Source organism: Hylobates moloch, unplaced genomic scaffold (assembly GCF_009828535.3).
Source record: "Hylobates moloch isolate HMO894 unplaced genomic scaffold, HMol_V3 SCAFFOLD_9, whole genome shotgun sequence".
NCBI lineage: Eukaryota > Metazoa > Chordata > Mammalia > Primates > Hylobatidae > Hylobates > Hylobates moloch.
This window is the reverse complement of record NW_026652284.1, coordinates 263,017-276,778: the sequence shown is the minus strand read 5'-3', so window position 1 is coordinate 276,778 and position 13,762 is coordinate 263,017. Positions and strand designations below refer to the sequence as shown.

Below are 13,762 nucleotides of genomic sequence, written 5' to 3'. Positions count from 1 at the left end.
CCCTGCCCCACAGAGGAGAGACCCGGTCACTGCATTCTTGGCGCCCAGGTACCTGTCTGGACGCCCTCCTGGGGCACCAACACAGCCGCATGAAGCCCAGAATCACACAAACTGTGTGTCCACTCACAGTTCCACAGCCATTAGGAGAGGCTAAGGACAGAGACAGGGTGGAGGGGCACTGCGGAGGCGGCACCTGCCAACAGCCTCAAGAACGCGGAGTGTGGAATGATGGAATGAGCCTGTCCCATGTTCTCCAGGCATTGGCGACCCTGGCCCACCATGTGTCAGCGAGGCTCCCAGCCCTGACATTTTTCTCCCCAAGGCAGGCAAGGCCGCCCCCCACCCCGGCCTTTAATCTTGTCTTTGTGAAAGGCAAGAACCCATTTCCTTCAAACATCTGCACCCTAGGGAGGATCTGAATTGTATTTTTTTCAATTGCCATCATAACATTGCTAAAAAACAACCCCTAAAACGCTAAAGATGGCCAGGCACAGTGGCTCACACCTGTAATCCCAGCACTTTGGGAGGCTGAGGCGGGCAGATCACCTGAGGTCAGGAGTTGGAGACCAGCCTGGCCAACATGGTGAAACCCCATCTCTACCAAAAATACAAAAATTAGCCAGGCATGGTGTTGCATACCTGTAATCTCAGCTACTCAGGAGGCTGAGGCAGGAGAATCACTTGAACCCAGGAGGCGGAGGCTGCAGTGAGCCGAGATCGTGCCACTGCCCTCCAGCACGGGTGACAAAGCGAGACTCCATCCCCCCCCCCAAAAAGAACATATTTTCAAGGACATAACGTTTACACAGTCACCCTTGGTGCACGTGGGCCCCATTTCCCGAAGAGGAGTCTCACATCCCCTTCATCACATCACTGCACACAGTTCAGACGACCTGTCTCTCCTGCTCAGAGATGCTCTGAGTGCCGTAAAAAGGCCACCCCCGGCCCACACTCGCTCTTTTCAGGGGCGGGAGAGACGGGCAGCGTATGCCGAGGCTTGGGCCCTCCAAAAACCAATGCCCTGATTCGGGTGTTTGCCGTTTCCCACGTGCAAACACTTGCGCTCCTGCCAGGTCCAAGGCACTGCCCTGTAAGGAGAAGGAAGACGCCCAGAGGACTGGAGTGAGAAGATCTCGCTCTGAAGAACACAGGGTTAGAAAGGAATGAGTGGAAAACACTGTTTCCGCCACTCAGAGCCGGCTGGTGCTTTAGAAAGTGTCCAGGTGCAGGCCGCGTGCGAGCGGCAGGGCCTGGGCCCTCCCCATCCTGGCTCCAGGCATTGGGCAGATGGGGTAGACAATGTCCTGTGATTGTCCCCGCTTCCTACGAGCGAGGACACTTACATATTGATGAGTGCTGGCAGCCTTCCCCACCGCAGAGCCCGGGGACACCGCGGCTCGCAGCGGGAAGATGGTTTTGCTCTTCACAGGGAAGCTGGGTCCTCTGCCCTCATCCTGGGGCCCGCTGGCTCTTGCCGCCATCACTGTTCCTCCCCCAGCTCCGCTGAGGCTGGGGATCTGCTTGTATTTGCTCTGCTCTATTTTTGTGGGGTGTCTGCTCATTTCATCTCTCTTCTTTGCTACAGTGTTTATATTTTCCCTACTAAATCATACGGGTGCTTGAAACATGAAGAAACTAGCCCTTAATAATACTCAGACTTGTGACAAGCCCAGCCACCCCCCGTGTGGACATCATCCTATCTCACACATGGTAGACCCCGGTGCTCCGGGTTTCCACCCTCCAGGCACAGGCTGACATCCTTGTTTCTGGATGTCAGACCTTCCCTGGGCTCACCTTTCCAGCTCAGCTCCTCCCGTCAGGCCTTACGGCCACCCTGGGCCTCCTTGTCTCAGGAAGGCACCTGAGCCTCTTCCACTTGTCTTCTCAGCTCGATGTTTCTAAACCTGTAATCTTCCAACAATCTCACTTGTGTTTGTGCCGGGAATGAGGCCAGGCCCAGCCTGACACCTCTCACAAGGCCAGAGCTGTCCCAACACTACATACGTGCTAGTTTTAGATAAGCACTGATTTGGGTGGGTTGGCTAGTTTTTGTTTTAAATTACTGCTACTCTTCAGGAAGATGCTAACAGAATGGAAAAAAAAAATAACATTTTATACACAGCGCGATACATTTAGGTCACTGCAACCAAACCAATTAAAACTACACTTCAAAACATGCTTCGTTATGAGCTTGAAGCTCGTAACACGAACACATTGGAGCCTACCTTGGATCCGTGCAGATACTGAGGTTGTGCGTTAGGCTGCTTATCTCTTTGAAATTCCTGAGAAAATGGTAACACTGTCCGAACAAACCTAAACAAGAAAGATTTAAAAAAGAAAAAGAAACCAAATTTAATAATAGTTCTTTAAAATTCAGAAGTCCTCCATAATCCATCTACTAAATCTTCCTCCCAGTCAACTGATAAAATCATCAAATAGGAAAATTCTGTGAATCGAAAACCATAGAATGAATGAGATCTCAATACTCAAACATGATAAATGCACCCAAAGCTCAGGGGCCACAGCAGGAACACCTGGGGACCGGTCTGCTGTACCAGAGCTGCCTGGAGCCCAACGCAATCCTCAGGTAGCTCGTGGGCTCTGCTGCGCTTCCAGACACGGCGAGGACGGTGGGGCAGTGCCTGCGACGAGAACAGCGACGCCCCAGTGGTTCAGATCACCAGTTACACACCAGCAGGGAAGGATAGGGACACTTAGGTATTTGTAAACCGCTCGATTAGTCAAGAGATTGTGTCTTGATAATGGATTAGGGGACACTTAAAATCGAATGTGTCCATTTTCATGCAGAAACATCAAACTCAGCTAAGCCTTTCAAATTGGAAGCGTTCGTTTATTTTTTATTTTTTATTTTTTTGAGACAGAGTCTCGCTCGGTCGCCCAGGCTGGAGTGCAGTGGCGCAATCTTGGCTCACTGCAAGCTCCGCCTCCCGGGTTCACGCCATTCTCCTGCCTCAGCCTCTCCGAGTAGCTGGGACTACAGGCGCCCGCCACCACGCCCGGCTAATTTTTTGTATTTTTAGTAGAGACGGGGTTTCACTGTGGTCTCGATCTCCTGACCTCGTGATCCACCCGCCTCGGCCTCCCAAAGTGCTGGGATTACAAGCGTGAGCCACCGCGCCTGGCCAGAAGCGTTCGTTTAAACACATAAAACTTTTGCAAAGAAGTATAAGAAAGACAATTTTGTGGATTTGCTAATTATGTAATTCCAAGAACTTGATTAACTCATATTCCACTTCAGGAAATGGAAACAGATGTAACTGTGAAAATACTGCTGTCCACACAATGTGTGCATCTGAGAGGACGTGTTGCACACAGGAGAAGCCGCTAGGCCCCCTGACTACCTACCGCAGTACTTCTAGGTATGCCTTTCCAAACGGATCCTAAATCCCTGTGCTGTCAGTATGCCAATATCCCTGGGTGCCACAGTCCTCAGTGCTTGGCGTGCATGTCTGTCTGCATGTCTCTGTGCACCTGCATCTGCGTGAGTCCATGTATCTGCAGGTGTGTCCGCAACAGGATGTGTGCATGTCTGTGTGTCCCTGCGCCTGTGTTCTTACACCCGTTCCAGGAAGTACATTCCATCAGGAGGCGCCATGGTCAGGGTGATGCTCAGAAAAGGGAACCCCATTTCCCAGAGATTCCAGGGCACTGCTCACACCCTTGACAGCAGCACACCTGCAAAGCCACGGCACACCCATCAGCCTCTGTCCACCTCTGATGGTGACACACCTGCAAAGCCACGGCACACCCATCAGCCTCTGTCCACCTCTGATGGTGACACACCTGCAAAGCCACGGCACACGCATCAGCCTCCGTCCACCTCTGATGGTGACACACCTGCAAAGCTACGGCACACACGTCAGCCTCCGTCCACCTACGATGGTGACGGCGGGGGCGGGGGCAGGGTGCGGGAGAGGACAGCAAATGGAAAATCAGAGTACGAATCCATGCAGGGAGCCAAGCGCCAGGATATGATGCCACTTACATTACAGCTGGCTTTTCTTTTTTATTTTTTTCTGAGATGGAGTTTCGCTCTTGGTGCCCAGGCTGGAAGGCAGTGGTGTGATCTCGGCTCACCACAACCTCTGCCTTCCGGATTCAAACGATTCTCCTGCCTCAGCCTCCCAAGTAGCTGGGATTACAGGCATGTGCCACCACGCTTGGCTAATTTTGTATTTTTAGTAGAGACAGGGTTTCTCCATTTTGGTCAGGCTGGTCTTGAACTCCTGACTTCAGGTGATCCGCCCACCTCGGCCTCCCAAAGTGCTGGGATTACAGGCGTGAGCCACCGTGCCCGGCCTAGAGGAGGCTTTACTATGTCTGCTTAGAACACAATGTATTCCCTGCTTAGAATGTTTAGAATGATGGTTAAATTTAGAAAGCAGGCCTTAAATTTATTTTGTCTATGATATAACTCAGATACAGAACTGTCAAAGTAATGCAATTACTCTCTATATTATTTAAAATTTTAATCAAAATACATGTATATGATACATGATATAATACACGTATTTATTCTATATAGAGATAATTATATATATACATTTCTAATTTATATGTATAGATTTTATATACACACACACACACACACACACACACACATTTTTGTCACCCACACTGGAGTGCAGTGGTGTGATGTTGACTAACTGCAGCCTCAACCTCCTGGACTCAAGTCATCCTCCCACCTCAGCCTCATGAGTATCTGGGACTACAGGCCACCATGCCTGGCTAATTTTTTTTTTTTTTTTTTTTTAGACAGAGTCTCGCTCTGTTGCCAGGCTGGAGTGCAATGGCGTGATCTTGGCTCACTGTAAGCTCCGCCTCCCAGGTTCAAGCCATTCTCCTGCCTCAGCCTCCCAAGAAGCTGGGACTACAGGTGCCTGCCACCACGCCCGGCTAACTTTTTGTATTTTTAGTAGAGACGGGGTTTCACTGTGTTAGCCAGGATGGTCTCACTCTCCTGACCTCATGATCTGCCGGCCTCGGCCTCCCAAAGTGGTGGGATTACAGGCGTAAGCCATCGTGCCTGGCCTTAATTTTTTATTTTTTGTAGAGACAGGGTCTTGCCATGTTGGCCAGGCTGGTCTCAAACTCCTGGGCTCAAACAATCTGCCTGCCTTGGCCTCCCAAAATGCCGGGATTACGGATGTGAGCCACTATGCTCGGCCTCTATATTTCTAAATAATACATTTCTACAACTTCTTGATTTATCAAGTTTAGATACTGATTGACTCCTGGGTAGGGTTTGGTGGCCTCTGGCCCAGTTCTAGGAGGCAGTCCCTACGCCCTCATTTCTGAGTGACACGAATGACTGGTATCACGGGGCCACACCTGACTTTATGCTAGCCAGATGACTCAACATGAGGCTGGCCACACCAGAAAGACAGCATGGGGTTAGAGGCCTGGGGCTGTGCGCCTGGTGAACTCAGCCAACTTCCTGCGAGGTGAAGGGCTGGAGGCTGAGCTCAGCCATGTGGCCAGTGATGCAGTCAGCTGTGCCCATGCAACGAAGCCCCAACAAAAACTGAACACCACAGCCCAAGGGAGCGCCCCTGGCTGGCGGTACCCTGAGGAGCGTCACACCTCAGGGCTCGGAGGGTGATGCGACCCTGAGGACAGGGAAAGCTTTGCACATGGAAACCTCCCAGACTTTGCCCTGCACATCCTTCCAACATGCAGAGATAAATGGGTTTTACATAAAAGAATCCAATGAATTAAAGCTGAAATGCAGTATCTAGAATGAAAAATTACTTGTTGGGCCGAATATCAGAGTAGACTTTGCAGGAGCTGAGTGAGTTTGAGATTATAACAGTGGACTGTAATAATCCAATTGACTGTAATCCTATTAGGGCGTGCTCAGTGGGTACTGCGAATGTGTCACCTGAGGAGCTGGGGAGGGTGGATCCTGAACTGTAATCTGCTGGTTAGAAGTGAGGGTGGCCCCGGGGACCCCAAATATGTGGCTGGTGTCTGCAGAAAAGGCAGTCTTGTGGAGGACTGCCCTCAGATTTTGCAGTTTGACGATGTCACTGCAATCCCCTAAGAGGAAAACTAAGTTCCAGCACCAATATCCTAAGCCCCCACTGCACGTGTCTCGGGTACATTGAGGTTCAGCTCCAGCCTTATTTTGACCTGGTCAGTGCTGGGCCCAACAGTGGCTCTTTTCCTTTGTGTCGATCCTGCTTGAGGTTTATTGAGCTTCTTGTATCTGTAGGTTTATCATTTTCATCAAATCTGGGAAATTCAAGGGCATTAATTTTGAAATCTTTTCTACCCACCCACAACCTCTTACTAGGATCCCAATCACAGGCATATTAGCATCGCTGATGTTTGTCTCTCAGTTTGCTGAGGCCCTTCTCATTTTTTTCATCATTTTTTTCTTTTGGTGCTTCAGTTTAGCTAGTTTCCACTGTTATAATCTCAAACTCACTCAACTCCTGCAAAGTCTACTCTGATATTCGGCCCAACAAGTAATTTTTCATTCTAGATACTGCATTTCAGTTTTAATTCATTGGATTCTTTTATATAAAACCCATTAATCTCTGCATTGTTTTTCCTGAATCCTTGAGCACATGCATAGTCGCTGTCTTAACATCCTTGTCTGCGAATTCCATCACCTCTGTCATTTCTGAGTCTGTTTTGTACAGAGTGATTTTTCTCTGGGCTATGGGTCACATTTTCCTGGTTCTTGGCATATCTAGTAATTCTTGATTGGGCACTGGGCATTTCAGTGCCATGTTGCATGTCTTGACTTTGTTACTGTCTTTTAGAGAGTGTTGGCCAGGCGAGGTGGCTCACGGCTGTAATCCCAGCACTTTGGGAGGCCGAGGCAGGCAGATCACCTGAGGTCAGGAGTTCGAGACCAGCTTGGCCAACATGGTGAAACCCCGTCTCTACTAAAAATACAAAAATTAGCCAGGCATGGTGGTGCATGCCTGTAATCTCAGGTACTTGGGAGGCTGAGGCCGGAGAATCACTTGAACCCAGGAGGCAGAGGTTGCAGTGAGCCGAGATCACACCATTACACTCTAGCCTGGGCAACAAGAGCGAAACTCTGTCTCCAAAAAAAAAAAAGGAAAACTAATACAACAAAGGGATGTGGAGAATATAATGAGAAGGTCTAACTAACATATATCTAACTGAAATCCAGAATGGCAAGAATAGGGTGAAAAAAAGAGAGAGAGAGACAGTGTCGAATGTCTTGGGGGGCAGGCAGTTGACTTACTTGTCAATCTGCTGGATCTTGGCATGATGCATTTTTGGCACTTCTAGGGGTGGGCATAATTCAGTACCTCTGGCACCTCTAGTGAACATCTGGGTGTTCAGTAGGGTTGTTGTTTTTTGTTTTTTTTTTTAAAGACAGTCTCTGTCACCCAGGCTGGAGTGCAGTCGCGCATTCTCAGCTCACTGCAGCCTTGACCTCCCGGGTTCAAGTGATCCTCCCACCTCAGCCTCCTGAGTAGCTGGGACTGCAGTCGCCTGCCACCACACCTGACTAATTTTTGTATTTTTAGTAGAGGTGGGGTTTCACCATGTTGGCCAGGCTGGTCTCGAACTCCTGACCTCAAGTGATTTGCCTGTCTTGGCCTCCCAAAGTGCTGGGATTACAGGCGTGAGCCACTGTGCCCAGCCTCCATAGAGTTCCATTCTTCTTGCTGGTAGGAACTCAGAAGCCTCCTGGCCTTGTGTGAATGCTGAGAATCATTCAGCTAACAGCTCCCTGGCACACGCGCAGTTTGGTATTCAAGCGAAGGCTATGGATGCCCATGTGGCTTCAGGAGCTGTTTCTGTTAAGGCCCCTCCTCTCTCACACGCCACCCTGCAAATCCCAGCCGCCTCCACTTCCCCAAGTTCCAATGTGTCCCCTCTACCAAGCAGGAACTTCCAAACTGTACTTGGACTGTTCCTCTCTGAACCTGGTCCAGAAAGTGCTTCCGGATGGAAAGTCAGGGAGATCACAGGGCTCACCTCACTTGCTTCCGTCCCCTCAGCAAAAGGTCCGAGTCTGAAAACAGTTGATCCATACGTCCTGTCCAGTTTTTTACTTAAGGAGTAAGAATAAATCTAAACCCTGTTACGCTATCATTTCAAATAATTTAATTTAATTTAATTTATTTATTTTGAGACAGAGTCTCACTCTGTCACCCAGGGGAGTGCAGTGGCACAATCTCAGCTCACTGCAACCTCCACGTCCCGAGTTCAAGTGATTCTCCTGCCTCTGCCTCCTGAGTAGCTGGGACTACAGGTGTGTGCCACCATGCTCGGCTAATGAATTTTAAACACAATATTCTCAATCAAAAGACAAACATTTGATAACAAATATTGAACTAAAATTGGTAGGTTTGTGTTTTATGGTGGTAAAAATGAGCAATTCTTTCTTATTTTGAGACAAGGTCTTGCTTTGTCACTCAGGCGGGAGTGCAGCGGCATGATCACAGCTCACTACAGCCTAGGCCTCCCCAGGCTAAAGTGATCCTCCCATGTCAGCCTTCCAAGTAGCTGAGACTACAGGGGTGTGCTACCACACCCAACTAATTTTAAAAACCTTTTTGTAGGCCAGGCGCGGTGGCTCATGCCTGTAATCCCAGCACTTGGGAGGCTGAGGCGGGCGGATTACAAGGTCAGGCGATCAAGACCATCCTGGCTAAAATGGTGAAACCCCGTCTCTACTAAAAATACAAAATATTAGCCGGGCGTGATGGCAGGCGCCTGTAGTCCAGCTAATCGGGAGGCTAAGGCAGGGGAATTGCCTGAATCCGGCAGGCAGAGGTTGTGAGCCGAGATTGTGCCACTGCACTCCAGCCTGGGCGACAGCGTGAGACTCTGTCTAAAAGAAAAAAATTTGTAGGGACGAGGTCTCCTTATGTTACCTAGGCTGGTCTTGAACTCCTGGACTCAAGAGATCTTCCTGCCTTGGCCTCTCAAAGTGCTAGGATTACAGGTGTGAGCCACTGCACCCGGCCAGGATTAGCAATTCCGAGACTACTTTCTGTGTTTTTTTTGGAAATGAGCAAATGAGTAATACGCCAAGAATAATGAAGCAAGGATTCTCAGTGTTTAATGAAGTCAGGAAAAGGGAAAGAGAAGACTAGAATGAACTCTGCAGTGCCGAAATGGAATTGGAAATATCAGTATAAACTCATGGTTTTAATACGTAGGTAACTATATAGAAATAAACATGCACATTGATATGGTTTGGGTGTGTCCCCACCCAAATCTCATCTTGAATTGTTAACTCCCCAAATTCCCACGTCTCATGAGTGAGACTCATTAGTAGGTAACTGAATAATGGGGGCAGGTCTTTCCCACGCTTTTCTCATGATCGTGAGTCTCACGACATCTCATCATTTTAAAAGGGGAGCTTCCCTGCACAAGCTCTCTCTCGTCTGCTGCCACGTGAGACATCCCTCTCACCTTCCGCCATGATTGTGGGGCCTCACCAGCCATGTAGAACCATAAGTCCATTAAACCTCTTTCTTCTGTAAATCGCCCAGCCTCAGGTATGTCTTTATCGGCAGTGTGAAAATGGACTAATACACATGTACACGTGGGCTATGGGTTGTATTGTGTCTGTGAAAACAATATGTTCATCCAGGTGCAGTGGCTCACGCGTGTAATGCCAGCACTTTGGAAGGCTGAGGCAGGTGGATCACCTGAGGTCGGGAATTCAAGACCAGCCTGGCTAACATGGTGAAACCCCATCTCTACTAAAAATACAAAAATTAGCTGTGCGTGGTGGCAGGCACCTGTAATCCCAGCTACTCAGGAGGCTGCGGCAGGAGAATGGCTTGAACCTGCTGGAGGTTGCGGTGAGCTGAGATTGTACCACTGCACTCCAGCCTGGGCAGCAGAGTGAGACTCCGTCGAAAAAGATATGTTCAGTCCTCACTCCTAGTACCTCAGAATGTGAAGTTTGCTGGAAAGAGGGTCACCACATATGTGTCTGGTTAAGACAAGGTCATACTGGAGAAGCAGGGTAGGTCCTTGACCCAATATGACTGAAGTCCTTGTGAGAAGAGAAGAGACAGAGACACACAGGGACAGTGGCAAGTGAAGACAGAGAGGAGACTGGAGTAATGCCACTGCAAGCCAAGAACACCCAGAACTGAGGTCACCGCCAGAAGTAACGGCTCTACCCAGCGTCTCAGAGGGGGCATGGTCCTGCTGACACCTTGATTCCAGACTTCTGGACTCTAGAACCATAAGAGAATAAATTTCTGTTCTTTTTTTTTTTTTGAGATGGAGTCTCGCTCTGTCACCCAGGCTGGAGTGCAGTGGCGCAATCTCGGCTCATTGCAACCTCTGCCTCCCAGGTTCATGCCATTCTCCTGCCTCAGCCTCCCGAGCAGCTGGGACTACAGGCGCTCGCCACCACGCCCGGCTAATTTTTTTGTATTTTTTTAGTAGAGAGAGGGCTTCACCATGTTAGCCAAGATGGTCTCGATCTCCTACCTCATCATCTGCCCACCTCGGCCTCCCAAAGTGCTGGGATTACAGGCATGAGCCACCGCGCCTGGCCGAGCCTGGAACATCTTGCGGTGCAGAAGGTTGGCGGTGCAGAAAGAATGGTGGAGACGGCCCCAGGAGACTGAAACCAAGCAGGCAGCTCCCACTGCCCAAACCGCACCCACTCCAGCCTCAAAACTCCACAGTAATGCATAATCCTGAGTTAGTACAAATAAGCAAATAATAAGCAAATGCTACCACGTACAGAATTCCAGCTAGTACCTGCAGAGGGAATGAAGGAGTTAAAACTCAGCTGGGCACGGTGGCTCATACCTGTAATCCCAGCACTTTGGGAAGCCAAGATGGGCGGGATCACCTCAGGTCAGGAGTTTGAGATCAGCCTGGCCAACATAGTGAAACCCTGTCTCTATTAAAATTATAAAAATTAGCCAGGCATGGTGGCATGCAGCTGTAATCCCAGCTACTCGGGAGGCTGAGGCAGGAGAATCGCTTGAACTCGGGAGACGGAGGCTGCAATGAGCCAAGATCACACCACTGCACTCCAGCCTGGGTGACAGAGTAAGACTCTGTCACAAAACAAACAAACAAACAAACAAAAAACAACTCACTGCTGTTCAACCACCAGTGTGAAGATAACTGATTTGGGCAGGAATCGTCGACAGATGTTAAAACGACTGCGTCAAATTTTAATGAGGGAGTTTGTTTACATCATCACAAATTATCTCCCTAAAAATTATTTATAACTTTTAAACAGAAAAATGGTAACATGACAGTGGGGACACCTGGCAGCCACCACCTTACCCCAGGGACGGAAGTCACCATGAGCAGTGAGGGGACAGTTGCCGCCTTGGGCTCCAGGTGTGCCCCACTGAGGACACGCCCTCCATCTATGGTCTTCTGGAAAAGAGGCCTAACTCTGGACCTGAGGAAATACCCTTCTGCCAGCCTCTTTCCAGAGCTGCAGCACTGTCACACATTTACCCACTGTACAGGTTAAATTCCAGTCGCAGACCACCTAGGTCACCTCCCAGAGCCACCACGCACAGCTTACTAACTGGAAGTTAGGCCAGGCAACGAGCAAAGCCCTGGCTTGCGTCATGCAGCTCTCAGAAAACCCTCAGGCATGGGACTAAAATTCTGGGTAGCACGGTTTTGTGTGTTTTCTCAGGATTCGACATAGAACTTGGATACACAAAATCCTGTTTTAAAATGCCTTTCCCAGATAACACAGCTCTCCTGATGGCACCAAAGACTTGTGGGAAACGCAGACACAATGGCTTCTACCAACACTCATGGAAGGTGGAGGTTGCTGAGTAAACCAGAGCTCTTCTTCTTCTGCAGAAAATGCCCCTGTGACAAGCTAGGGTTCCCTGTGAATCACACCTCAAGTGTCCCCAGGCACCAGGGCACCAGAAGGCTCAGGTCGCTGCATGCTGACCTCTGCCCAACAGGTGTGGCCCGAGGCAGCAGCTCTGGGTCTCATGGGGAAACGGGTGACACACATGAAATTGAGTTCCAGATAAGATGGAACCAGCCTGCCTGTGTCCTGGGGCCCCCCATGGTTCCAGGGGCCTCCTGCCACCCACAGTGGGGACGAGTGTGGCTGCCTGGGTGTAAGGCCCCAGCAGATGGCTCTGAGCAGCTGCACGCATGGCACTGGGTGCACTGTGCTGATCTGCACACAGGAGTGTTCACGTCACCTCCCGGGGTGTGGGGAAGGAGGCGCCTGGCCATCCCTCCCTGCTGCTGTGATGTATGTGGTACTGCAGGGGTGTGGACTCGGGATGGAGGGGCCAAGGGCCGCCCATGCCTCACTTTAGAGGACAAATACATTTTTACCAAGGAAACCTCTGGGGAGTTCACTCATTTTTCTCTCCCATGTATCCATGATTTCTCATTTTTTCTATAATTTTGATATATTACTTGTGTAAGAATATTTTTGCAATTAATTCCAAGCATAAACACCTTTAAAAAATGTTGAGGAAAATGGACACTGTACAGGTGAGTTAAGCAGAGATGGTGGTCTTCATGGTTTGGTTTCCATGGACCACTCCCAGCCCGGCCTGGAGGCCCCCTGAGCTGAAAAGCCAAGCCAGGTGCTGCCACCTGCAGCCCAGAGCGCGTGGCTACGACCCTGGAGAATGGCTTCAGTGACGCAACACACCTGGGCCTGACCCACGGCCCCACAGGAAACATGGCCCTGCACCCAGAGGTCCTGAACAGACGACAGCCACAGCAGGCAGGATTGGGCCAAGGGGCAGCCGCTTCTCTCCTCTGTCATCAGAGCTCGGCATCCTGTCTCCTGAGACACAAAACTCTGGGCCTACAAGTCGGTAAGAATTCAGCCACATGTGGGTGGGACGCGGAGATCAGGGGCAAGCACAAGCACTTATTTGTAAAAGTGCTCCTAACACTTGCGTGTGCACACACCTGCACTCCTCTACCTCTGGATGGAGCTCAGCAGCCAGGTACCTTGCTTAGTGCCCTGGTCATCCCGCCAGGCTGTTGGTGTCTATGGGAAGGCATGGTGGGTGACACACACACGTCCCTGGCACGCGCTGACACTGTGTAGGAGCTGAACTCAGCAGAGAAGGAACCTCAGCCAGAATGACCGCCACCCAGTGTGCGGAGCCCAGGGCAGGGCTGTCCCAGGACTCAGGCCCTACTATGAGGCTGAACCTCAGGATACTGCCAGCATCCACCGTTTCACCACCAATCACATCACTTCATGCTGTCCATGGGCGGTGAGTGGCTCCCCCACACTCCAACATGCCAGCACAGAAGCATGAGAAGCAGAGTCACCCCACTTCCACCATCAGGCAGACAGAAAGCCAGGAGATGCAGCCCCACGCAAGCCCCACGCGCAAAGCCATGACTGTCCACGCGAGGGTAGGCCCGAGGCTGCCTGTGCACACAGAAGACACTGGAGGGCCTGTGTGCTCTTCATGTGAGAAGTGATGGCGAGCAGGAAGAGCAGGGAGACAGGACCTGGTGACATGGAGGAAGCCTGCGGGGACATGGGTCCCTGAGCTCCTCGCCTGTGGGCGCCTGTGTGGCGGGCACACTCACCGGTTGGTAGAGCCGTTGTAGCAGTAGTTGGGCAGGAAGTCATAGTTGAGCTCCCAGAAGACGTGCAGGGTGATCCTCCCGTAGGGCGCTGACACGTTGTGGTTGGCCTCCCGGAACATGGCGTCGAAGCTGTCCAGCGTCAGGTACCGGCTCAGCAGCTTGTGGGTCATGCGGTTGATTTCCAACAGGCCGTCCAGCTCCTGTG

At 50.5% G+C, this 13,762-nt stretch overlaps 1 protein-coding gene across 7 annotated transcripts in view; it reads right to left on the bottom strand.

Annotated features, from left to right (window-relative positions):
- The window catches only part of CYFIP1 (cytoplasmic FMR1 interacting protein 1), a 120,015-nt gene that overhangs the window by 28,634 nt on the left and 77,619 nt on the right, over positions 1-13,762 (bottom strand). For all 7 annotated transcript variants that reach the window (XR_009214807.1, XR_009214808.1, XM_058443841.1 and 4 more), the window contains 2 exons: positions 13,558-13,757; positions 2,226-2,313 (listed from right to left, as the gene is read on the bottom strand). Coding sequence is in view for 5 of the 7 variants with exons in the window: in XM_058443841.1 (XP_058299824.1) it covers positions 2,226-2,313; positions 13,558-13,757 (288 nt within the window). In the remaining 2 variants the exon portion in view is untranslated. The remainder of the gene's footprint in view (positions 1-2,225; positions 2,314-13,557; positions 13,758-13,762) is intronic.